The sequence below is a fragment of the Neopelma chrysocephalum genome, unplaced genomic scaffold, assembly GCF_003984885.1.
Source record: "Neopelma chrysocephalum unplaced genomic scaffold, ASM398488v2 Primary Assembly neopelma1_26, whole genome shotgun sequence".
Classification (NCBI taxonomy): domain Eukaryota; kingdom Metazoa; phylum Chordata; class Aves; order Passeriformes; family Pipridae; genus Neopelma; species Neopelma chrysocephalum.
In genome coordinates this window covers 17,893,681-17,921,032 of record NW_020897695.1, presented here as the reverse complement: position 1 = coordinate 17,921,032, position 27,352 = coordinate 17,893,681, and the positions used below count along the sequence as shown (strand labels likewise).

The 27,352-nt window shown below is 38.9% G+C and overlaps 1 protein-coding gene across 2 annotated transcripts in view; it reads left to right on the top strand.

The window, feature by feature from the left end:
* CNTNAP2 (contactin associated protein like 2) overlaps positions 1-25,447 on the top strand; it is a 1,044,217-nt gene extending 1,018,770 nt beyond the window's left edge. For both annotated transcript variants that reach the window (XM_027675789.1, XM_027675790.1), the window contains 3 exons: positions 4,657-4,887; positions 18,850-18,921; positions 20,668-25,447. In XM_027675789.1, coding sequence (XP_027531590.1) covers positions 4,657-4,887; positions 18,850-18,921; positions 20,668-20,867 — 503 coding nt within the window. In that variant the 3' untranslated portion in view covers positions 20,868-25,447. The remainder of the gene's footprint in view (positions 1-4,656; positions 4,888-18,849; positions 18,922-20,667) is intronic.
* The last annotated feature ends 1,905 nt before the right edge of the window (positions 25,448-27,352 follow it).

The window sequence follows — 27,352 nt, the reverse complement described above, 5'->3', positions numbered from 1 at the left end:
TGTGCTGGATTGCACAGCTTTGTGCTGCAGAGCCTTGTGTACATCCGAAATGTTCTAGGATCCTGACGTGGGGAACTTTACATAAATAAAAAGTAGCTCTTCATCTGTCCAAAACCTGCTCAGGGCTATGGGACCAAATACACGATCTGTTTTTCTGCTATATCAGGCTATCATTTTGTCTTTCTAAGTGATGCTACAAGAGTGTATAAAAAATAGATGGTAAAATTAAGTGGAGCTGGACGTCTCCAGCAATGCAATAACTTTTTTGTGCTATTAGAAATGCTGTGGCCCTGTAAGCTACTCTGTAAATCTTTTACTGATAGGTATGGAAAGTAGAAAAGGGAGAGAAAGAGTAGATAAAAAGCTATATTTGGCAATGTGTCTGCTTCTACAAGTAGTTCATCAGATGCATGCTAACTAGGTCAACATGGGTAATAATCTGAATCAAACTGTTTATTTGTTTCTCTTGTAATACTGCCTAGGCAGAAGCCACAACTCTGCACCTACAGGTAATGTAGTAAGAGCAAAAAAGCTTAAAAACCAGATAACCTAATTACACTGATTAATGTAATTATGTGCTACTTACACATTTGTTACTTATGCACAGGTTTTCCCTCTATACATTTGTTACTTTTCCACAATTTTTCTCTCTATACAATTTATTGCTGCTTGTTTTCTTCTAGATTCATTGAATAATCAATTTCAACTTGTTGGGTACTTGGTAATGGTGCCTTGTGTCATAAATATGCTTGAAAATAATGTTCCTTACATCTTTTCACCTAGGTGATAAAGAGCTTCTTCTGTAGTAGCACATAATTTTCAGTAGAGAAATGGTATTATTTTCATCAGTATGTGGCATGTTTCTGCCACAATCATGGAAAGTAAGCCCTGAAATCAAAATGAGTAACTGAGGATTAAATTCCTGTATCTTTTTACTAATAAAGAGATAACAAAACATAAATAACAAGTAATTGATGTTAAATATATCTCTGGTGAATAACACACAAGATATAGGGCAGCATCTGTGAGATTTTTTGTATACTGTGTGCTAGTTATATATATTTTTAAAATGTTTAGGTAACCTGGGTAGGCAATTGCATAGTTACTGTGTGTATGTTTAATGTTAATGATTTGTATACTGCAAGGTATCTGTGCTAGAATGGGTTCATCTGAGTGATGAAGACCATAATCATGGTCTTCATCTCAAGTCAGCACATTATGTGGTCTAGGCAGCAAATGGTTAAAAACAGTTGAAGTAAAAAGGGCCTATAAGTTGTCTTTTTTGAAGTCTTTCATTACAGAAGTGCTCGAGGGTAAGTTGCCAGCAGGAAATTGCTGCATCAGATCTGAAAGCAATAATATAAATGTTGCTGTTAGGTAATGATGATACTACATACTGTAATATTTATATGACTTTGCACTAGCTTATGTGCTGAAAATTAGAACCATGCGAAGTAGTTGCAATGTACATTTCCTTTTTTTAAATAATGTGACTCTTAACAATCTTTTCTTTTTCTCCCCTGTATGTTATAGGGAGAAAATTGAATTTTAGTCATGAGAAAAAAAGACATATTTCATTATGCAATCATTACACTCCCTAGGAACGGGTTTATAGCAGGCTCAAATACACAGGGAGACAAAGTATAATGACCTAACATCAGAGAGTATCAGTGTGTAGAGCCTCGTGGGACATGCACGGGAAAGAACATGTGTACAGTCATAGAAGTCAATCTGTATTGTTTTAGCATTGATGTGATGAAAGCTCGTGGTAAATTTGCATGAGGTGACTTGCACAGCCATTACTTGTGGAATGTTTTGAAAAAAATGCAGGACTTCAGCAAGGTGCCTCGTTGGGGAGGGTAGGGTGGTATTTTTTAATTCTTTCAGGGTATAGTATCCGTCAGTTATTTATGGAGTTAGAGAAGCATGGTGCTGAAGCTGCTAAATCTGAAGCTGCTGAAGCACAATCATATTCATGGCTCTTTGTTCCTGTCATTCAGAACTGGTGAGTGGGAGGCTATTAGCTTCTGCATGAAGATCCACAGAATATATAAAAATGTGAATGGAATCACTGAACTGTTAGTGACAATAGTTACAGTGTTTAAAGAGAAATATGGTCTTGTTGTAATTGTTTCTTAGATTGTAAGGATTTTTCAGAATTGGAACTATTCACTGAATATTCCATGAATACTTTATTGAAGTAAGAGAGAGTGAACATTGTGGTCAGATAGGAACCTTGTCTGAGTGATGTGGTCTACAGGTAGTATTCAAATGCATGAACTCTGGCTTTTGTACAGCTTTTCTACTAACTATGTAAAGTGTGCGTGCAAGTGTGAGTTCTTTACTTACTATAAAATTTTTGAAGGAGATATTCCTAATGGTTTGGTCAAACTACTTTTTTAAAGGAGAGATGGATGAAAGATGTGCATAATGCAATTATTCTAAGCATTTAAGAAGGTCTCTAGCTGAGTCCTGAGGATGTTTCCACTTTGTCACAGGTGACAGTCACTGCTCACTGCCAGCTTGCGAAATGTGGCTATAACATTGATACAGGCTGGATAAGCACTAGTACAGAAAGAATATTCTCAAACAGGAAAGGAAAGGGAAAATGAGGGGAATAGAAAATCCATTCTTGTATAGCAGAGTATATAAGGATCTAATGCAAGTAATTTTCACATTATGCCTCTTAGTTTTGTGCCTTATGCTGGGTGTGGAGGGGACTTAAATGTTGTATGTTTATCATTCTAATATGATTGCAGAGACAGAAACGGTATACCTTAGTTCTGTGTGAAAACCAAGAAGCTGTTTCAGTCATGATCGAGATTTGATCAGTTTCCACTCATTTTCTCCCACTTCATGTTTAATGTATAAATCCCAAAAATAAAGTGGTTTTGAAATGACCTGTCTGGTTTGTAGTCTCAAAACTCCTTGTACGTATCACTGATGCAAAGCTCTCAGTACTCTTAGGAATACACTGACATGTATATCACGGTAGTTTTTAGGGAGCCCCCAGTAAACAGCTCAGACCTCATATAATTGATCCTGGTTTGGTTAGAACTGAGCACAGACACTTTCAAAAGATTAGTAATGCATTTTCTAATAATTCTGATTTGATAATTTTTTGATAGAAAAATCCAGATGTGCTTTGGTTCCCAGATCATCCCCAAACCCTTAAAGTACTTTCCCACTTTCTCCTCACACCTCTCAGAAGAAGCATCTCTTTCCTGCCTCTGTTTTCCTTTCTTTCTTTTTTATGACACAATCTTGTTATTTACAGGCTTTTTTTTTTCCAGAAGCATAATTTTTTTAAACCTTTATCCTCATTCCTGTCTGAACGTTGCTTTTGAATGGGACTGTTCCCTTTTCTCTGTCTCTGGGATACCATGTTGCTTTGCTCAGCTCAGTATGACTTTTTCCACCAACTTTAAGGGAAAGGCATTAACCTGCCAACCCCAGGAAAGGTGGTTGGAAGTGTCTTGGTGGCTCTGGAGCAATAGTCCCTGGTACAGCACAAACATGATGCTTCCATGTGTCCATTCATTCTCTGCTACCATACAAGAAAGGAAGCCAAATTCCCCACTGCCATGTAAATAGGATATTAGACACTGCAGAGAGGTTTTGAAATGTTAATACCCCTCTAATGCAGACAGCTGACGAAGAGTAACAGTTTTGTTTAGGTTGTGACTCAGGCTGTTGCAACAGGTCCTGGCAGAATTAAAACAGCTGGGAGCATCCTGCAGGTTGCTGGATAGTATATGTGTCACATTTTGCATGATTTTGGGGTTATCTCAACTGGTGTTTTAGACGGGATAAAACTACCTGGGGAGTGACTTTGAGAGACAGCAGCCATTCTGGAGAGTGGCAGCGGAGCCCTGTGCTCAGCTCACGGATGCCACCTGCCAGCTTGTCTGTCAGCCCACAGCAGCCAAGTGACCGACAGCAGGCTCTCAGCTGACATAGCCTTGGTTGCAAAGGCACAGGAGCATAAGTGCTGCCCCTCCCTGGCCTCCAGCAGAGGTGGATGGGCTCCTGCCACTTCTCGCTACTGCAGGATACTGGAGGTGGTGGTTTTCCACCCCAGACCAGAGGGACACGTGGTCCTCTGGTGAAGGGATCCTTTGCTCTCTGGTGAAGGGATGCTTGGTACTCAAGAGAAGGGAGACTTGGTCTCCAGGCAAGTAGACAGGAGGGGGACAGGAGTGACCAGGATTTGGTCAGGCCCACTGAGAGGAGCTAGGTGGCAACAGGCTAGGGTTAAGGAAGGGGCATCTCTCTCAGCAGCATCTCTCTCAGCTGGGAGGAGAGACCCCGGCCATGGATGTTCTTCTGCCTTCTCTTCCACCATTTTTCTCAGGAAAAAGATTTTTTTCCCTACCCTTTTGTTCTTTGATGACTCCTTCACTGACTCCTACATGCCAGCCTTTCATTTTAATGATAGCATAGCAGTGAAACTGAGTCACACCAAGACCTGAAGGTTTCCAGCTTTAATCTATAATGAAATGTAAAGAAAACCTGTCAAGGTATGACATGGTCTCTGTATCCCTGAGAGACAGACTTGGGCACTGTGCTCTGAGAATCTAAGTGCTCAGACCAACTGTGCTTTCAAAAGCAATGAATCGTTTTGATTAATTTTTTTCTCTCTTCAATTTCCCATAGAAATTGGGAAGATTGACCAAGATATATATAAATACAACACCCCAGGATTCACGGGCTGTCTATCAAGAGTACAGTTCAACCAGATTGCTCCACTCAAAGCAGCTCTGAGACCTACCAACGCCTCCTCTCACGTTCACATCAAAGGAGAACTGGTGGAATCCAACTGCGGGGCATCTCCCCTCACCATCCCACCAATGTCAGCTGCTACTGACCCATGGCACTTAGACTCAGGTAAGCTGGGATTCACATCACATTAACTAAGTGGAGAGTTCAGAGAAGAAATCCATCTGCCTTCCTCTGTAAAGAGAAAAAACAGAGAGCAAGTGATTGATAGATTACTGTAGGGCTATAATCACAGTAGGAAATGCAAAGATGGAATGACAGAGATTTACCACCACTTCTAAATGCAGTTACAGTATTTTCATTGCCACTTTTTTTAATATTATGCTTTATTTTTCTTTTCTGTAAATCTTAGACTATTTGAATGTTGAGTTTTGACCTAGCTGCTGTGATAGCACTTTCTGTCTAGAATTGGGTGTGTAGTCAGCAGAAGTTTGCAAGTACATATAACTAAGGTACAGTAGCATTTCTTATGTGTATTCCTAATAAGTGAGTATATTGCAGTCAGCTTCATACCAAAACAGTAAATCTAATTTTAGGCATAAATACATTTATGTAAAGTGCTGATTTGTTTTCTGAAATGTCTGTTTTCCTTAGGCCATATTTAATGGGAAATTCCATTAGTCATGGTGGCATTCATCTTGCGCTGAAAATGCTGGAAAGACAAAACAGTTTGCTGATCCCAGCAACCTCATTCTGCTTTGTGACTGACAGCTCTTGAAAATATACATTGTGCCTAGCTTTAGAGAGCTTTTTTTTTCTTTTGATTCTTGAGTGTCAGGTTCCCTTTAGATTTATAGGGTCAGATGTACATTGATGACTCTTGTATTTTGTCCTCATTCTGATTTCACTTGTAAAGTGTAAATTAGAACCTATTTGGGCAAAGCTGGTGGGTTTGCAGTGGTATAAAATTAAAATTCTAGAGGAAAAACTTGGTCCATCATGATTTTGATACCAATTAGTCTTTGCCTATTGTGTTTGGGGATGCATCCATATGCCAGTTTTTATAGGAGAGTGGGCAGGTATATATGTCTTTCTCAGAAGTGTGTATCAAGGCCATACCTTTGGGGTTTGTTTTTTTGTGATTTTTCTGGAGATTTTGGTTGGGGTCTTTTTCTTGTAATGTTGAGGAACTCCTTGCAGCACCTTCTTTCAGCTCTTCTTCAGTACAGAAATTGGGCAGGGGTTTGTAAGAAGAAACAGACGTTCCAAAGCTGAGGGTCCCAAACATTAACACAAGCAGTATCATGCTCTAAAACCTGTCATTCCCACCTTGCTGTCATGCCATACCATTGTAAGATTTCAGTGTGCCTCTTCCCCATTTATAACATGCTATTTTCTACTTTTATTTTTTTCATCACAAATTAGTAGTCCCTTTTTTTCTGAAATTATTAGATCAATTTTTACCCAAAGGGTATGTGCTGTGCTGCTCTTTCTATAAAAGCATATTTCTGAAGGATTCCTCACTGGATCATGTCTTTAAAAAGTATGCCATAAACTTCTTGAGGACGTACTGCTGCTGTGAATCTTGTGCGTGTAATGACTTTGGTTGTTAATTTTTGTTCGTTGCTTTTCCTTACACTTCTTTTGACTGCAAGCTAGTAAAAGACAATGGTGGGGTTTATTCCCAATATTTATGCTTTTCCTAATAGTTCCTGCAGTTCAGAGAAAAAGTTCTTGTTTGTCCTTGTCACATGCTATTATGCTTGACCTTGTGTTGGCTCAGTTTTGTCTTGTAAACTTTGTTGACCTGACAGATTACGATTTATACTTTTTCTTCTGGATTAATTGTAGTACTCAATCACAGAGACAGCATGAAGGATATCAGGGGACATATAACATGCTCAATCTGGTCTGTTAACTTCTGCCAGTAAAAAATAAGTCTCATTGCCACAACCAGACTTAACTGTTTCAAGTCGGGGACAGACAGAGTGCAAGTGACCCAACTTCATTTTTTGTGATGATTAGCTTTAGTAAGACTGTGACCTAGGACCCTTCCTTTTTTCCTCTCCAGTGATCCACAGCAGTAGAGACAAAAGATTATATTGCTTCAAAGACTTCTAGTGAGGAACACTAGAAGAAAGCAACAATATCAGGTGAGGTATGGTAGGCAGAAATTTCACAGCAAGGGAGTGATGTTTCACTGGTTCAGGAGTGAGAGGATATTCAGGTGTTGGTGAGCCATACCTGGCTTTCACTCTGGGTGACATTTCCATGATACAAAGAGGAGGTATCACAGCAAGTCATTTATCAGTATCAGTAAGAACAACTCAGTCTTTGTAAAAGTATCTGTGGTGGTCTGACATAGCTAGTTCTGTTTTAGTCACAGGAAGAATATATACTGTAGACTGTGTAACTTGAGTCATCAAAGTCATAACATGTAAGTCATCAAAATGGTCTTGATGAAATGAAAACTTTTGGGCTTAGTGTCACTTTGCATTAGTAAATTGGCAGTTTTCAGTGAGGATTTTTTTTACATTTCTGAAACTCTGATGAAGACTTTCTAACACAAATCATGTCAAGAAAGAAAATGGAAGAATCCAAGTAATAGTGGTTCCCACTGGTACCAGAACTGGAATAGTCTCAGTACTCTCAGTGTGAATTTACTCCTTCACTAAACTGGCTGAAGGAACAAAGACAAAAAGCTCTTTTGAAATTCACAAAAACACTTGTAGTGATGCTAAAGCAAAAACCACTCACACTTTGCCACAAAACAATGGTTGCAAAGAACATGGCTTTGAAAGCAGCAGTTACTATGTGAAGGGTTTCTCATTTCAAACATGCTTTTATCTGTAATTTTTATTGTTATTTTATCTATTTAATTTTAAATAGTTCTTAACAAAACATGAGAGTTGAGGATCAGGGGTTTATAGTGAAAAGCAGAAATCGGGAAAATTTTTGTGGGAAGTATCATATGGTTTAAATCTCATTCAGTGACATACTCTGCACTCATCCTTATTCATATTTTGAGATAAGCATACATTTGTAGATTTGCTTCTCAAATACTGTGGAATTGAACTTTGAGGATTGAAAAATGTTGTAAGAGGAGATCAAAGATAAGTGTCTAAATAGAACAGATACACCAGACAGCAAATGTAATGATCCTTTCACCTCTAGACTGCAATGCTGAATCAGACCTTACAGATAATTAGTAGAAGTTAAGCAGGTTCTGCCTGACAAGTGACCTACATGAAATGTTTGCTTTAAGCTCTTTTATGTGGTTACTGCGTGGACAACTCCTACTAGCTGCAAAACATTTTGTATGCCCTATCAGAGAGGCTAAAGGGAAAATCGTAATGACACACACCAGTCACTTGGCAGTTTACCTTTAAAGGCTAGTTCAGGGATTTATCCATAAGAAACCTTGTTGATTTGCTCCCCAGACAAATGAGCTGTACAGCTTCTCGATTCACTGTCTTGCACTTCCTATTAGCCCTAAATTCCTATACATTTCACATTTACAATATTAGTTCTTTTTAAATTTCTTTTTTACTGTAGAAATCCCACTTCCCTCCCTCTCCACCTCTGACTGGCATTTTGCCATGCTACTGGGACATTATCTTAAACCATGATCTTGTTCAGCTTATGAGTACTCTCACAATGCATAGACTTTTCCTGTTGCTATGGTGATCCTTTCTTGGTGGTGATGAAGTGCGGGAATTCAACAAGTCATTCTTTTTTAGAATGTGATTGTCTGGTGATTTAAAAGAAAAATCAATAATCAAATCCAAGCAGATCATCAATATGGTTTTCCTTACATCAGTATTATCTCAGTTCATGTCAGACAATCCAATTTGCCTTGGTTACAACAAAAGGAGTATAGAAAAGAGGCTAAAAATAACCTGATCGTTGAACATATTATTTAAAAATGACGTGTCCTGCCTTTACATATTGTCCAAACCCACCAAATTATCTGTCTGACATACATTTCAAAAGTTATAATTCCATGCCATTAACTATATTAGTGTGCACTTTAGTATCTATTTCTATCACATATGTAAAAAAAAAGATAATAATCAAGAGTGTTTTAATATCTCTCAGTTCAAATTAGCTAAGATGTATGTCACTGATAACTGACACCTTGTTCATTGTAGAGAAGCAAAGAAAAGCCCAAACATGATTATTTTTGTCATAAAAAAATTCCACATCTAAAATGCCTTGTACTTAAAATCAGAACATGAATATTACCGGGGTGACATTCAGTTTGTGGGTGTTTTAATCTAAGACAAATATTCTGCAGTTTACTAGTGAAATTTCACTTCCAAATTTTTCTTATTTATAGAAAAAGGGTAAAAAAATCTACTAGATGTGTATACCTCTCCATTTTAGGTAAAACGTACTTCAACTTGTCAAACTACCCAACCTTGAATTTCATAAAAGCAGGAGATCCCAGAAGAGGCAAGGTACATACAATAGTTGGCAAACCATGCTTTAGCATCTCTAAGCTGTCATGGCACTATATATCTGCAAGATGAATTTACTCTGAGTATGAACAGAAAGGCATCTAGAGTATTAGAATGGCATCTAGGGTATTTAACATGGGATTTAGTTAAACCTATATTAGCTTCAACATATTACAAATTAAATGGAGCAGGATTAAATGCTACATTTGCAATGTTCTTCTGAGTGGTGTGACTTTTTTCTGACTGTGCATATTTAAACCCTAAATGCTCTTTATTTTTTATAGAAGGTGAAAACTCTTACCTTTTAAGAATCAACAGCTTACTTTGAAACCTATACTGAGCATGTCTGGCAAAAACATTGTAGGAAGACATATATTGCTTTTGTCAAGATGAGAGCAAGAGCGCTGAATACTGGCCATATGATCTGTACAGACCTAGTTGGCCAGCTAATTTCTTTGTGAAGTGAAAGACCACAGTCAACTTCTGGACTAAGAGGAAGTGTCACTCCTGTGTTACTGGGGACAGTGCTGAAGATCACCTTCCAGGTTCAGATGCTGTCAGCTGGATTGCCATCTCATCCTTTGGTACCCACTGGTACTCATATCTCAGAAGGCAGAGCAGCAGCATCTGAGGAGAAGGCTGTGTCAGATGTGTTCTGGTACGGATGCAGCTAGGAAGATGGGAAATAACTTTTGCCCTTGTCAAGGGCTTGTTACAAATTATGCAGTGGGAAGGAAGGATCAAAGAAAGGGCAGCAATGCAGCTCTCAAAGCAGTCTTAGGACACAAACACATAAGCAACATACTCTTCTTGTCACAGGCATTGAAAGAGTCCTGTACGCATCAGTGAATCCAACAGCAGGAGGACTAAAGTCAACGGTAATGTGTGACATAACACTCATTCTCTCTTTTAAGGGGTGGCAGGGGAGCAGGGTCACTTCCCCAGGCTTCATTGAAGGGGTATGCGAGTCCAGGCCAGAGGGACAGAGGAGGTGAACCACTTTTATTCATGATGCAGCCTTACACATTTAAATTTGATCTCCCAGTGTTAGCAAAATTAGAAATAGATATGAAGGTGGTTGCTAGAATAAAATGACACTCCTCCTTTTTTCAAGGATAGTAAACAGGATTAGCTTACCTATACTGCAATCAGAGAATTATGCCAGATTTTCTCTTCAGGGTTACTGATTACTTGAGGTGATTGGTTTGGTTTTTTTAATTAACATAGCATCTAAACATTGCGAGGCTGTTTGTCTGCAGTAAGCTAGTTTAATATTTATACTCCTTATACAAGAGACCAAAGATGCACTTGCAACCTGCCCTGCGGCCAACAGGTTCTTCTACTGCCAGCTTTTGGGGCATTTCTGTGGTTGTTTACTCTGCTGAGAGCGACCAGCATTCATCCCCAATGCTCCCAATGTAAATATTTTCTCAGAAGTCCATGGCCTTGACCTGAGTTGTTTTCAAACAGGAAGGTGGCATTTTTGTCAAACAGTCAGGAATTAAGTCTAGCAAAACTCATAGCTCAGTTTCTAAGCAACAAGTTGTTTCTTTCGGACAAGAGGGTAAGTGACAAACATTTGGATGCAACAGTTTCTATTTTTCTCCTCCCATTCGAGCAGCTAACTAGGAAGAGCATCTGTCTGAAGTTTGGCACAATTAGTACTTCATCCTTAAAGGGCTTAATTATGGTGCTTGAATTACTGTAAATCTCTCTATTGATTTGGAATAAAAATGCCTCCCTCAGTCTCTTCTAGCTTGTCACACAATTATGCATCACTTTCTCTTATCTTTAAGACTATATAATTTCAGTGTGAAATTTCTGACACGCTGTCTAGTGTATCAGACAGTTGACAGACTGCCAAGCTTGTGAATTCTTCTGGCATTCATTGAGAGACCAGTACTGTAGCTATGTCATAAGCGGTGATTTGAATGTTAATGCTGCTACCTAATGTCAAGACAAGGTGCTAATATTAAAAAGAGAGCCTTTTCCATCCTTTGTAATGACTATATTTTTTACACAAGTACTAGTCTTAACTAGGAACATAGGGATGACATAAATTAGGGGGGAAATGGACTAGAGAAGGAAGCATTTAGGTGCCTGAGCACTTCATGTGACTGCTTTCTTTTTCCTTTCCTTAGGCAGAAAAGCACTTCACGCTGGTTTTTTTTAAATTTAAAGTCTCCAATCTGATCCATTTCTCATCCTCAATCCAAGCCTTTCTCCTTTTTTGTGGCTCTCATAAATTTACAGGCTTTTTTGGTATTCTTGATTAATGGGATGGAAATTTTTTTTTTTGGGCGGGGGGGGTTGGTTTGTTTCTTTCACATAATCCCTCTGGGTCCATTATCAGTGATTAGCCAGGCTTTGACCAGCACTTAACTCTACTGTTCCTTTGAGAGCACCAAACCGTTTCATATTCTACATTAATTATAAAAGGAAGTATTTGTGTATCTTCCTTAACAGGCGAAATGTAAGCGCTGCTCTTAAAATTTTCATGAAAGTGATAGCTTAGGCCAGCATGACTAATACACTAGCAGTTCTTTTCTGGAATCATAGTGAGACTCAGTGTTAGACAGATGTTACTACCAGGAATTAAAGGACAGATGAGTTTAGGTCTTCAGTGTATGAGGGTGCTCTAATCTGCTGCAAATCAGTTGGAAATTTGGCAGAGCAAATCTTCAAAATACTACTTTTGAGATGCCACTTGCTGAAGTTCAACTGCAGATAAACAAAATCCAAAAGTGAGGCTAAATGTCTGCTCTCCTTTTAAAATAAGGAATAAAGTTCTGCAGTATACAAATACCAAATACTAATATTATAAAGTGCCTTGCCTTCCCACTGCTTTTTACAATTACTTGCTTGTGTGCAAAAGAAAATGTGAAATGGCCATACAAAGGGAGAAGCAGGGGAGAATCACCTAACCCATCCCAAAAGACAGTGCAGGAATGTTTTCCCTGTTTTGTATTTCATCCAGGACAGACTGGAGGAGTTCAAGCTGCAAGGATGAGTTTCTTAATAAGGCACGAGTTTTTCTGTCCGTTTGCTAGGAAGATTGCTTTTCGAGACTGAAAGAAAAGAATATTGTACTACTCATTTCATAAAACTACATTTCCTTCTCTCCTTAAGAGTATGGACAGCAAATTTCCCCTACAGAAGGAAATTAAAGGGCTAATAACACAGTGATTCGGAAACAGCTATCTTGACTGATTGGGTTGTCAACTCTGGTGTCTAGTGTTGAGAATTTGTATTGTCCCAGTTCATTGGCCACTGAGCATTCACTTAATTTTCTCTCAGCACAGCTATTGTTCATTGTTGGCGTTTCCAGTGTTCACTCTAAAATTCATGCTTTTTTCACAGAAACATCCAACAACATTTTTTTCTATAATCTCCACTTACTTTCCTACACTGTCCCGGGCTTTTGCATACAGAAGGGCTGTTCAGAGGACAATGTGTCTATTAAGCCATCATTTCAGAGGATTTTTTTACTTTAGACTCATTTCACATTGGAATAAAAAGACAGGAATGGAGAGCCTTCACATCAAAAATGTAAAAACACAGGTTTTGTGTTTTCCATCACCTTTGTGCATCTCTCTCTCTCAGCAGAACTCACCAGTAGCTGCCATAAAAACCACTTGAGATTCAGCAAAAAATTCTTACGGAAAAAAATGTGTCTTTTTAAAATATTTTTGATCTAACAGAACATAACTGACAAAATTTAGTTTAAGTAATTGGTCCAAATATCACTCATGCATTGGAAAATTTTTTGTCAGTAATGTTGGGTTTGCTCCCTATCCTCCCCAGTCAATAAGGTTGTGAAGGATTAAAGAAGTTAGTGAATTTTGATCCAACATTGAGATTTTCATGTTCCAAATAATTTGCATTATTGGCAACAGGGAGAAGAAGAAGACATTTTTAAAGTGAAAAGCCCTAATTTTTCCTCTAAGCTGCGCGTCTGTTCTGGTAGTTACAGAATTGCTATGTGGGTGCACTTTTTCCAATATCCTGTAACTCATAGTAAAAAAAATTATTAAGTCTGTGCCTGTGAAGACTTGTATTTCTGCAAAGACAGAGAAATGGTTCATAGTAGGGATAAACTTGTAACCCTCCAACACTATGATTGAAACATCACTAAAAATTCAAGGAGTGATGATTGACCCCGTATAGTATGCTAGGACAAAAATTACCTTTTACAAACAGTATGGTTAATAATATCTTTTAAATATTTTGTGTTGGGGTAAGTGTGAGGTTGTTTTTTTTTAAACTTGGACATGTTTAATATTAAAAATAACTTCAGCCAAATTCTTGGTTCTAAACTTAACCTGATGTTGGTAGGACTTTAAGTCTGTTAAAAGAGTATAATCAGAATCTGCTACCAAGTCCCTAGAAAAGCAGAAGTAGGGATAGTTTTCATCCTTACTCAGTTTTCAGCTTGGAGAAGTAAGAAAAAAATAGATGTAGGAAGAAGGAGTTATAGTTCACATCTTGGCTTTTGTTTTGTTCTCTTACTGTTCTAATCAAAGTCTTGATTGCTGGGGGTTTTATATACCTTGTGATCACCAGATCCAATGGCTCTGGTTGCTTCTCTAGTTTGTATTTATGTGAAAATCTAACTGGTCTTAATAATTGGAGAATATCTCTCAAAATTGTGGACATCTGTAAAGCTGAAAGGTAAAAGCAGTCTTGCAGCACATTTGTTCTAGGCTGAACAAACTTAATTTTCCAGCATTTCACGTTTCACCCGTTGGTTTTTTTTTAGACCTGTGATCACTCTCACCCTTTCTTTTTGGAGAAAATCTAAACTGTATCTTCCTTTGCAGCATGGTGTATTTTAACTAAGACTTGCCCGCTCAGTAAAAAAGTTCAGTAAGATGTCAAAGTGAAATTTGCTGTGTACTTCTCACTACTGCTCTCTATCTGAAAATCTGTTTGGTTTTGGGTTTCCCCTTGCCTTTACTGAGTAGCCTGCTTCTTATTTCTCTGTCCACACCCACCTTCTGGACTACTTTTCTACTTCCAGGTCATTTTGTATTTCAATTTTGTAAATTTCCAAAGGCTTTTATGTGGGATCCATTTAAAAAAATTTCCCTCTGAAAATGGCAGATGCAAAATCACGCCTACTATAATGAAGCAAAATTATAATTCACTCAGCTAAATCAAGCATATCTGTCATCTTTAACATCTAATCCTAACTGTGGTCTGTTTATCCAGTCCCATTTCCCCTCCTCATTCATTGAGGGTTGCTGCAATGTCCATGCTGAATGATGGAAGGTCTCCTACTGCATTTTTGTGGTCATCTAAAACTTCAAATGTCATTAAAGTGATGACCAAATATGGATTTTGCCTGCAGTCAGTCTTTAATCACCCTTTTAGGTGCTGCAAAGTTTATTTAACCCCATTTACCCTGAGACTAATAACAGAAACTTGAAAAGTGAAAACATAAGTTCAGACTCTGTAGATTTACTCTGTGCTTACTGAAACTATGGCCTTCTAAACAACAGCCCATGAAAGAAGGAGAAAGCAAAGTGTGCTGTGTCTTTTTACATAAGTTAGCTTCAGGATGCTGGTGTTTGAAGCAAACCTGATGACCTGTTGTGGGAAGACAGAGTGCAAAAAACAGCATCACCAGTTTGGATTCTGGAAGGCAACCAGATGAAGTGTTGTTCATAAGCCACAGATGAGCTTAGCATTTCCTAGTATGGTGCAATCCATCCCTATACCAGCTGTAGGTTTTAGGAAAAGGTCTTTGGTGCTTCCTGACAGCATACTGATGGCTCTGTGCCACAGCTGTCTGAGCAGAGGATTTCAAGGACCTGGTGGAACATTTCTTGGATCAAAATGTACCTGTTTTCCAGGCTAGATTAAAAAGCTCTTTGCTCTGTCCTTCATCTTTTCATTCGTGCAAGTGAGACACTGGCTACTCCGAGCAACCTAGGGAAGATTCAGAAAAAAGCTCCTCAAGTAAAGAAACCTTTCCGGTACAGTCCCCAAACCAGATGGGAATCAGCTGTTCGAGGGCAACCTTTCTAGACCATGTAATAAAGGAATATTGAGTCCTATTCATGGCCTCAGCTAACAAATAGGTAGCATGGTGTGTAGCAAAACTCCTGAAGTAACCTCCCCACACCCACCTTACATTACATTCACAGCCCACTTGCTGTGCAGAGGAGCTTTTCAGGGTGACTACAGAGAGTAACTGCAGCTCTGTGGCACCCTTTTGTTGTGGGCAGGTCATGATTTGAAGCTGTCAAGGTACAAATATCAGGCAGTGCAAAAGGGCTTGCAGAGACGTGTAGTTAGAGTTAGTGTCACAGTGATAATGGAAGAATCTGAACAGGAAAGAGAAGTTCCCAGCTGTGACAGAGAAATGAAGGCACACACTTGTCCATTAGCAACTCCCCCTGTACTTCATCTGCATATTATAGCCATGTGAGCTATTAATTCCACTGTGATTTAGATTCCCATGAAACTTGGGAGTCATAATATTAATTTTATCTGACCAGTCATTTTAAAATATTTTAGGAGTTACTCTTTACAACCTGTATACAGCATTCTGTAGTCTCCTGTGCAGAGCATCAGTATTACTCTGCCCCTTTCACAGCTTCCTGTAACATATGCTTTCTGGGTTTAGTTCCTGACTTTCAACAGTGATGGAAGAAAGATTCTGATTAGGTGTCTTCTTGACAAAGTTGCTTTATATTGCCAAGCAATGCGACTGTAGTAAGGTCAGAGAGGAACCACCACGTGTTTGAATGATGTAACTGCTGTCTGAAATACCTGCACTTGGTGTTTATTGGAACAGTACTCTGTTAAGCTCACCTTGGAGAATCGAGGAATGTGCCCATGTATGTTTTCTTCTGCCTGATTGCTGTGGCAGTAATTAGCCTTTTTTGGTTCTTAGACCTCTGGTCATTAGCTATTTCTGATCATTTGAGAAGTGAGTGCTGCCCAGAAGAACTTCAAGGCAACTTCCCCTTAAAAAAAATAAAAGTAATCGCTTGTTTTTTTTCTCCTCTATCCATCTGTAGTAATACATTAAGTTTAAAAAAAGTTATAGATACTTTTGTAGCAAAATATATTCTGTAACCCCACATTTGGTTGAGACAGTTTTTCACTCAAAAAAACCCAATCATAATATACAAGAAGGTCTCTTGAGGACACAAGAATAATAGAACAGGAATCCATGAATTATGGTGAAAATATCTGCCAACTTGGCCACAGGTGCTTTAAAAAAAGATTCTTGAAAATCTAAGATCCTATTTTCATGACATCCTATTTTCAGAACCAGAACTCCTAGTTCTTCAGCAGTTGCAGCAGGGCACTTAGCCAATATGATGAACTCTTGCTGAAATACACTGTCCCCTGCCCCCAGACACACATTCCAGTTTCCTCTTTTGTCAGCAATGAGAGTCACAGAGTGAATCTCATCCGCTTGTTGATCCAACAGACACCTCCTCCTGAGGGTGTAAGATGACCAGGTGCAATAGAAAGCAGCTTTGGACAGAGGCGCTGGATCCAGTCCTCCTAGCAGCTCTCACACAAGATCAAGGATGTAGCTTCACATCCTGCTTCATGTTCTTCATTAACCTGCAGTGTACTTCCGTGGCTATTGAACATCATAAGCTGTGGTCTTCCGTCTGTCAGGAATCCCTTGTAGTGTAGCTGTTGTGATGTGGCAGCTCAGGAGGGATCATGCTGCCACGAACAGCAGCTTTCCTCTTTCTTCACAGCTCACTAGTGCCATGGTCCTTGAAATAACCTTTTAAAAGAAGATAAAATACAATATTCAGTTGTAAGGGAAGAAGGAACTGTGATCATTGCCAACTATCAGATTTCTTGTGTGAGGACACAAGAGACCAACTCTCAAACAAGTGGCAAGTGGTAGGACTTAACTGCCTGTGGTGCTGCTCCTGTGGAAAGGGGCCTCCTTTTAGTTTAGAATGGCAGAGAGCAATTAGGGCTGGTTTAAAATTGGAATTTATTTTCCCAGTGCCAGCCCTTCACTTTTAGCACTGCATGGATATGATTATGGACTCTGTGCCAAAATGTCTTCATTAGTGTCCTGCACAGTTGTTTGGAGCAAACTCCACTGATAAAGAACCAGGTATTTACTTATCTTTTGCAGTTTATAGCCTGATTTGTTTCAGAGAGGTGCAGAAGAAGGCAGAGCACCAACAAATGTCAAAGGCACAAGTGCTGCTGGTAAAAACTGCTGGACAAGCCCCCTCCACTCTGCTCTGAGAAATGCTGTCCTGTTTGCCCCACAGGCAACCAGCCAAAAACTAGCTGCTGAACACACAGATAGTTCGACTCTCTTCCAGAGTAGGCACACAGGCTACTCTAGCCCCAAACTTCTTTTCAGGCCATGTGGCAAGCTGAAGCCATTCATTCTTTTCTGCAGCTGCTTTACAATACAAAAGGAACTTTATTATGGATTTTACTCCATACTAACAGAAAGAGAGTTGAATTCCCTTAGCCAGTTTTTGGGTATACTGAATGCATCACTGGTTTGTAAAGGAAGCTGATTATTTTGATATAATATCACCTAATCCATCAAGCAAGAAAAAGGCACTGGGGTTTTACATGCTGCCCTAAGAAACAATTATTATCCTTGATTATTTTAACTTTCTCCAGTAAAGCACTTTTAACAACATTTTCTCTATTTAAAAATCAATGCCATAGTCCAGTGGCAAAGAAGGAAATTATTCCAGTGGCTCACCTAGTTCCCTGGGCTTGCTTAGTCATTGCAGTGTCTAGGTGCTGTGTCTGACCATAAAGAAAATGCTTATGATAGGTTTAATTTATGAGATTGCCTTTGAAAAGCTTCTGTGATGTTTTCTGGAGGTCAAAACCAAGGCCACCATTCAAATTCTACTTTAAACTTGTACTGATTCCTTCATCAAGTTCTACTGCAAGGAGAACTTTTTAGGCCACTGGCAGATGAGCACTGGTATATCTGACTGTGTTTCCTCTCCTCATCTGTCTACTGGAGGCTCTCCTACCTGCCATGCCTGAGCTCCTCCAGCTCACAGTCTTGCCTCTCAGCTCCAAAGCACCTCCAGCAGGGGCTAAGCTGACACTCTGGGCTTTCTCCTAGAATAGCAAAGGTGCTGGCACATGCTCCTTTGGGTAACTGCTCTGTGGCTCTGACCAACAGAAGATGCAACCCCTCTCTTACCTTGGGCTGCGCAGCAGCAAAAGGGATTCCAGTTTTTCTTTCAAAGAGCTTGCAGTTTTACACAACGGTGGTCACAAAATTCTGGAGACTTCTGAAGCCTTTAATGTATAGCACCAACAAAGGCAAAAATCTCTCTAATGTATGATCACAGACTTTTAAAAGAAAGGGGTTTGTTTGGCTTTGTGCTAACTTACCACTTAAAACTTACTGAATTTATGTTAGTAAAGTGGCAAAATGATGTCCTGTATTAACAGCAATGCTTACCGAGAGTACCTCCTTTAGTTTAACTTTATTTTTGTTAAGAGGAGGAAGCGAGTCGTTCTGAGGGATTAGTTAATAGTGAAAGAATGATTTTTTTTTTACTCTTCTTTAGATAAATATCTAGGGATCACAATTTTTTTAATTGTATCTGAGGATGTTGGATGTATTTCTGAACTTCATACAGAGGTTTCACTGCTGTTTCAACATCAATCTTTAATTCCCTATTTACAGCAAGTGCTGATTTCCCATACAACGGTCAAGCTATAGGAGATGGAGTTAACAGAAACTCTGCTATTATTGGAGGTAAGAAAACCATCTACTTTTCTAATATACTTTGCAGTATGGCTCTGGTGGCTGAATTGCTGTTGGTAACATATTCAAGTTATTTGCTAAGAGGTGACTATGTGGGGAAACAACACCTGAACAAAGATAAACAATTTTTGTGTAAGTCTGTTCAAACACATTGTCCGAGTGAATAGTTTGTTCTTAGTTTGTCCCCTCAGATTCAGTTTTAAACAAATTAAAATACTGATATTCATGATCCACGTATTAAGCATCCATGTGGGGATCTACTTTGTAGTAGTTACTTACGTTAACAGAGTAATTGATTTATATGAAATAGCAAGGATACTTTTCCAGATACAGCAGAATCAACAGGAATCTATGTCAAACACTGTTTGCTCTGCCCTTGACAAAAATCCCTCGTGATCCTGCATTCTTTTTTAGGGCCCAAGTTCTACCATAACTTATGTGCCAGAGATTCCCATTCACTGTTATAGGTGATATTAAGCAATACCAGAATTGGATCTTTGAATAAGCATTCCATTGAAAATATTCTGGATGGCTGCTGCTTGAAATAAGAGTCTTGTTTAATTTTATGCACATGTGCAATTTGCTCTGTCCTGTCCCATAGTGTGGAAGTGCTGCACTGTAACTATCCTGGGAAAACTTTGCCACTTCATCCAATTCTGAAGGCATATATTAAAAAAAAAAAAAAATTAAAGATCAGTCTACTAGCTTTCAGTCAGTTCTAAATACGTATAAAATTATATACTGATGGTGGGTTTTGCCACGTAAGGAAACACTGAGTATAGTACTACAAACAGTCTAGTAAAATTTCTTGATTCTTTTCCATGGCCCCCTCAAGAGTCTATGTTTCCATATCCAGGTTTAGATTAGTTGCTTTAGTTTTGATTTGCTATGTCATTTTTCCTTTCTAATTTGTATTTTGATTATTACTTTTAAATTTTCCTTAATACTTTGAAACTTCACAATACCAGAAGGATACTATTGCATTCCTCAGAAAAATTCAGGCCACACCTGAACAGCCTGTTTGTCCAATGCATCAGTTAACATAAAGTGGCGTAACATAATTCCAGCTGATTACAGTATTTTTTTTTAACCTGACAGTTTTATAATATCTTCATCCTTGAAGTTTTTCATGCCTGTAGAGAAGGGCCAAAAAAGAGACAGTGTAGTTTTATCACATAGATACCTAACAGCATAACATTCATGAGATTTCTCCATAACAGGGTTGAACCCCAAATAGACCATTGCAGGGAGAGCAATTAAGGGTAGAGCAGATGATAAAGCAGTTACATCTGCAATTATGTGGAGCCAGTGCCTAGAGTGAGACAACAGTGAGTCAAGCCAATTTTCAGGACATCTTGAGGAATTCTAATAGGTCTTTACAGCCATTGACTAGAAAGTGTACATCAGTGACTCATCTTCAAAGAGTTGCCCTGGCTGTGACACATCACCATTTCATCCCACTGATTTGGGAGCACTCAGCACCCTCTGCCTCATGGTCAGCAAAGCTCAGATCTGTAAGTGGGTATTAATGTTGAAGTTTACCTACAGGATGAAAGTCACTAGCAGACTTCATTGAGTAACATTTTGCATACAGCAAAATCTATGTATAAATATTAGAGCAGTGGAAACCAAGCAACTGTGGTGATGCCTAACTGCCCAAGTTTTGGGATCATTTCTTTGTGTCAAAATCTGTAGCTGGTCTCACCAGCATGGTCTTTTCTTTCCTGCTGTGTGTAGGCGTCATCGCAGTGGTGATCTTCACCATCCTCTGCACCTTGGTGTTCCTGATCCGCTACATGTTTCGCCACAAGGGAACCTATCACACCAACGAAGCCAAAGGGGCAGAGTCAGCTGAGAGCGCCGATGCTGCCATCATGAACAATGACCCCAACTTCACGGAGACCATAGACGAGAGCAAGAAGGAATGGCTCATCTAAGCCTATGGGGATGGGGCCTGGGGTGGGATATGAGCTGGGCCAGGGTGGGACTGGGATGACTCTTGCAGTGGAGAGAGAACACTGTGTGTTGGACGCTTGAGCACACATAGGGTAAAAAGATCAGCACAACTGGTGAAGCAAGTGACAGGAAAATACCACTGAGACTGGAGAAAAAAAAATAATATCTCAAGCATTTAAGAAAAAATATTTTTTAATATTTATTTACAGCAACTTGCCCCTTCTGTATCCAAACGACTACAACAAAGAGCAGTTTTGCAGCTTCAGCACTGGTTAAAATTTTCAGTAATACCTGTCTATTTCTGTGTGTGTTTAGAGATGTTCTGGGTACTTGTGACAAGAAACGGGACTGGTTTTTTATATTTTTTAAAAGCTGTTTAAAATGTGGGTAGTTCTGTCCTGAGAGCAAGTGGCAGCCCTTTTTTTTCAGCATTGTGTTCCTTCATGGCTGGCCACTTTCCCACATGCTGCCCTCAGTCCCATACCTTGACCATAACACCATTCATTTTAGTGGTGTTGATCTGGGAGTTCAGGGCTGGGGGTGGAACTGGGTCATGAGGACTAATGCAAATCTTACTCCCTAGTTTCTCAACATGTCATCAGCCCACGTCAGCCCTGGCACGATCCACCTTCTTGATCCAGGCACTTTGTGGATTGCGTGCAATTCTCATCAACAATGTAAAAATACTGTTATTACAACTACTGTTACTACTAGAGAGGACGACCATAAAGCACAGGAAGTTTTAGGGTTTTTTTTTTATTATTACTTTTTTGGTCTCTGAGGGAGGATGATGCTGTGTGAGTCTGTAGACCTAATCTGTTCCTGTGTCTTTGGCTGTGGCACTGGTGACCTGAGGGATGTGCCAGTTAAACTCGGCTCTGCCAGTGGCATTTTGGCATATGCTGTACATTGTAGTAGGGAATTAGAACCAGACTTCGCTTCTGTTTCTTCTTAATAGACTGTCATAGAATTATTAGTGTAGGTCTAGTCAATGCATTTGAACACACAGGCTTCACGTCATACTTTTTTCCCAACTCAAGAGTAGCAATTTATTCCTTAAATCCCTTGTTTCAGTCCCTTTGCAAGGAAAGCCTCTGCTGCAGTGTTTGCACAGCCAGGAAGGTGAGGCAAAGGAGACTTGGAAACTCTGTCCCCAGAGCACATAAGAAATACTCAGCACACAGGGAAGACTTATTTTTCAACACAGAGATTTACCTGAACTATTTTACTGTCTTTGTAAGGCATTTTTAAGACTAGCAATGCCAAGTGCAGCATTGCATCCCGTTTTCCCTCTCAGACCACAGAAGTTGCAGGTGTTGCCTGAGCAGTAGGCAGGCAGCTAGTAGGAAAGGCAAAGGGGCAGCCTGAAGACCTAGTATCCTTTGGTGGCAATAACAAAGCTTTAGCTTGCCCTCTGTAGAGGAGAGTGGTTCTCCTGTAGTCTGAAGGAATGTAAGGCCTTAATGGGCAGGTTTTGCAGTGGAACAGAATGAAGGAATGAATACACTGCAGGACAACTGCCATGTGTTAAAGGAACAGAAATAATACCAAGAATTTCCCCTTAAAAGTTTTTATGCTTGTGACAGTCCTAGATTTGCTTTAGCTTTAATATGGCTGGGTTTAGTATGCACAGATTTAACCCATTTTTCTGTACAAGAAGGATTTATTTTTCACCTAAATGTGCAATCTACTACACTTTCATTATTCTAGTTGATGCTTCAAAACAAAAAAAAAAAAAAAAAAGAGAAAAAAATTACATAGGGGGAAGAAAATATTGGAGTCTTACCAGACAAGAAATTGACAAGCACAATTTGGCAGACAGACAAGGCCAAATAGTTTGGGTTTTAAGGCTGGTAGACTAAAGTCCTCTTCTGGATTCACTCAACATAGATATGAGCCAATCAAACTCATTAATTTCTTCCATTTATGAATTTGGAATTAGCATACAAAGAAGTTGCCAGTTTCAAAAGAAACTACTGTTTCTCAGGTAACATGTGGCAGAGAGGTTCAGGTAGGCATAAAAATTACCTCTGTCACTCTTGTGCTCTGCAGTGTTTTGCCTTGCCTCCAGTATTAACCTCTCCCTCTTTTGTCTGTAATCAAGCAGGTGAGTCCTTATTCTTGTTTAATCATGGGTGTAAGATAAGTCTTCACTCCTTGGAGAATATCAGCAGGGCATGAATCTACCTTGCACCACTATTCAGCAAACTACGTAGCAATCACGTGTCTTTGTAGAATTGAAAAGGCATTATCTTTTCTATATTGCTTTATATTTAATTTGATTTTAGTGGTATTTTAGTCCACTCTGTAAAACATCCTTGCCTGCAACTTCAAGTTACCAAGAGAAGTGAATAGAGTTTGCATAGATTGGGATTTGGTTTGAAGTTTCCTTTTTTGACATGTGAAATTCATTAGTGCTGTGTTTAAATGTTGATAATCTTCACTCTTGTCTTATTTTCGTGATGCAGTCACTTTCATGACTCTAGAAGCTTTTAATTATTAGAATTCTTGTTTCTTCTTAAACTGGACCTTAGACATGATATTATCCATTAGCAGCTGGTCTCTGTATAGGCATTTGGTGACTTTAGGTGAATTTCTGCCTGTCTGCTTTGTATTTCTTTTCTGAGAATGGCATGTGTTTAATTATAGGCAGACATTCCGCAGCCTGGCAGTGAAGCAGGAGCAGGCTCAGAGAAGTAGCCTGTGTATTTTGCTAGCACTATATCTATTCTGAGGATTTCTTCCTCTGCAAGCCTATCACTAAAGGCTGAAAAAACATCCACAGTTTATTTCACCCACTCTTACTTGTGCCAAAAATCCATGTTGTTTAACAGGTGCTACCCTTACACCTGTAGTGGGAAAATCTGTTGGAGGGGAGAGTGGGTCCTGCTTTTATAAAACTCTGTACTTTCCCCAAAGAATATTAAAATAATCGGTCTTTTATTACCAATTTTTTAGCTGTTTCACCTATTTGAACTGTGCAGAAAAATGTAGCTTCTCGTACTTGTTTGGGAACCGAAGTGTCCCAGTTGTGTTTCTAAAATGTTCACTGCTGATTCCACAGGAAACGGTGACAAAACTGCTGCCAGCAGTGGAGAGAGCAAGATTGGGCTGGAGATTAGGGCTCTCAGTGTTAGTGAAATAATGTAAGCAATATTTTGGATTCTCATTCGCAGCACATGCAGACCACAAGGTAATGAGACATGGAGCTGGAACAGTGGAGAACTTATTTTCATGTCAACCCAGCCTCAAGGGAAATCTGCAATACAGTCTGGTGGTTTTGAATCAAGCCTTTCGCACACTACTTATTCCATATTTACTGATAGAAAATTCAGATGTATTAAATAGGCATATGTATCTTAAATTGGTACTGTAGCATTTCTGCTTTGTATTTTTTGTGTCTTAAATGATATCTGTACCTTTTATATCTCTTCCAGCAGTTACCACTTCAAAGGTATGGCAGCATTTTAATATCATGCTCTAGGTAGCATGATAAATGTGAAAGAATAGTCATCATAAATAATTTAGTAAGACTGCTGAAGCAGTGGTGTATACATATAAGTTTATTGTACCGATAAAAATTCAGTATAATTAAAACAGTGTCCTTTAACGACAGGTGCATGTAATTTCCAGGATATCTGTTGAAATGTGAAGCTATCCCAGTTTGACAAGCAATAGCTTTTAATATGGTTTCTCCCATGAATGATTTTACATTCCATCAAGCATGGTCATCCTGAAAGGGTGTCATTTTTTAAAAGCGGAATCTAAATTACATTAATCAGATGTCATTTTCCATCCTAGAGAAATTAAAGAAACCTTGCCTTCTAAAAGCAAGAGCATGTAAATTAGAATGAAAGAAGGACAACGTGTTTGTATGCATTATATCTTCCGTGAATGTCTTTCCTTTTAACTAAAGTTCTATTAGAAACCAGATTAATAAATAATGAAGGGGGGGCGAACAACATTTTAAATTGTTTTAATCACCTAACAGCTGTTTCCTCATGCTTTGTATATTCTGGTCATTGTCTGAACTTTTTCCTTCTCTAGTACCAGGAAATCAATTTGGAAAGGACAGAAGTTGAAAAGGCCTCTTGAAAAAAGGCCCACAGTACATGAAAAAAGGGACTTCAGAATGCAGTTATACATAAGAAGAGAGGGTGCTAAAACTAGGGAAGATTTATTGAAGTAATATGTTCCACATGTTATGGAGTGTACATCTGTACTTGTTGAGGTGGGCTGAGGGTCTGAGAGCAGGGTTTGGATGGAAATTAAATGACTGCCTTTCTGCATTTATCCATTTCTGATCACTTTGCAGATAGCAGCAAGCAGTCTGCTATCTGTTCTGGTCACGTTTGTTATTGCAGATTCTGTGGCATTGCCAGCTTCACAAGGGTTACATACCACAAGTGACTGAGTGTGGGTTGTTTGCCTTCCTTTCCTACCTTAACTCTGTCCTTTCCTTTATGAATGAAAGCCTTTTATTGAAATCAACAAGAAAAATGTATGCCCGGCTCAACAGACTTGTGTCTGTTCCTTTTAATAAACTACCTTATCAGGCTTTAAAACATTTTTATGACATGAAGCATTTTATAAAAGAACTATGTTAAATGCACTTGAATGGGAGAGTGTGAAATCTAGGCAAAGAAGCATCAGTGCAACAACCACCTGAGTCAGAGTGCTTGTCCCACGCTGTTTCTCTGTCTACAGTGTGAATTGCCTTAACTACCCATCAAATCTCTGGATCTGTCCAAGACCTTAACTTACTTTGTGGAATATAATAGTGGCAAAGTCCTGATGTGATACCACGTTTTGACTATTCATTTGTACTGACTGCTGTAACCCCTAGAAAGAGAACCACACTTTATACAGGAATATTTTTCATTTATAGAGAAAAGCTCTAGAACAAAGAGATGAGGGTGAAGGTTCAAGTGTAAAGTGATACTCGAACACTGTGACACGAAGTCTTTGCTTCTTGCTGTCACTGCAGGCAGAAGTGTGTGGGTGCGCACACGCACCTCTAAAATCTAAGACTATTCAGGATGTGATGTCTGCACCACTCAGATAATTACTGCCATAATGTGGGTGGATGAGATACCAAACTTGCTTCAAATCCATGAGTCTGCAGTGCTAGCAAAATCATTTACTCTTGAAATTAAGTGCAATTTTGAAGATAAACTCAGACTGTGCCCTACAGTAGCAGGCACATATGGTGCCTCAAATGAGACAAGATTTGGACCTGGTTATGGAAAAGCATATATTTGGCAATCTGCAACACAGTTCTTTTAACTCTGACTTTCACATATTAACAGACATATTCTTGATACACTGTGCTCAAAACCCTGCTTATGCCAACAGCTTAAGAACCAGGAAGAAAAGTTACCAATCTGTAGCTTCTTTACCCAAGAAGTCTTTTTAAAAAGGCATTTAATGTAAAAAAAAAAAAAAGAAAAGAAAAGTTTGGTATCAGTGGGGGTTCTTTCACTGAGAATTATTTCTTCTCACTGGTTTTCTATTTTTAAAATATCATATGAGAAATGTTAAGCAATTTTTAAGCACAACCTGAACTGCTTCTGTGAAAAAGGGGTAAGATATACTCTGCAAATATACATATAAGCAAGTAACTAATTTAGTGCATTCCATTTCTTCTGTGATGCAGCAACTTCCAATAATGTTTACACGTGCTCCCTCTGCTATTTTTTCCTTAATGGAAAAGCATCTGAATTAAACAACAAACATAAAAGTGTGTACCCTTTACTTTGCCATAGATTAATGGTCTTGCTTGGTATGTAACAGAGCATTAAGGAAGAGCAAATGGTTTATTCCTCAGATTTAATAGCATTAGTTCTGCTGTCTCCAAGGGTCAGAGATATACTATCACCACATTAATTATTAGCATTTATAGGTACTTATACTGATAATATTCAACAACTGGTATTCTGTATTCTAGCAAAGAGCTGCTCTAAGAAATTCTAATTTATTGAAAAGGCAGATAGATGTAAAAAAAAAAGTAAATTACTGGAACAAGACTAGAGCAGAAGCCATTTGAGGGAAATATTTAGAATGCAGAACAATAAACTGTACCAAAAAGAGTTTCTTGTCTTCCAGTTAAGGATTTGGGATAGGTACAGGGCTGCAGTTCGTTATATATTACCATGTGTTCATTGCCTTTTTGGCCAAAATATTTGAGCTTCTCCCATCTTTCACATGCTTTAAAACAGGCTGTTGCAAGAATACAGCTGAAGATGTGAAACTTAAGCAGGATGCTCTAGGCTGCTGGTGAGAGCACAGTTGCAAGTTCCAAGCTCTTCTACCTGTGGTCCTGTCTTTGCTTAGAAGAAAATTCTCAGATATGTTGCTGCCTGTCCCTGTCTGTTGTCATCTTTCCCCCATCTTAAGAATGTCACAGGTTGAAAGGGACCACAAAAGACCTTCTAGCCCAACTTTTTGTGGGAAAGGGAACCTAAAT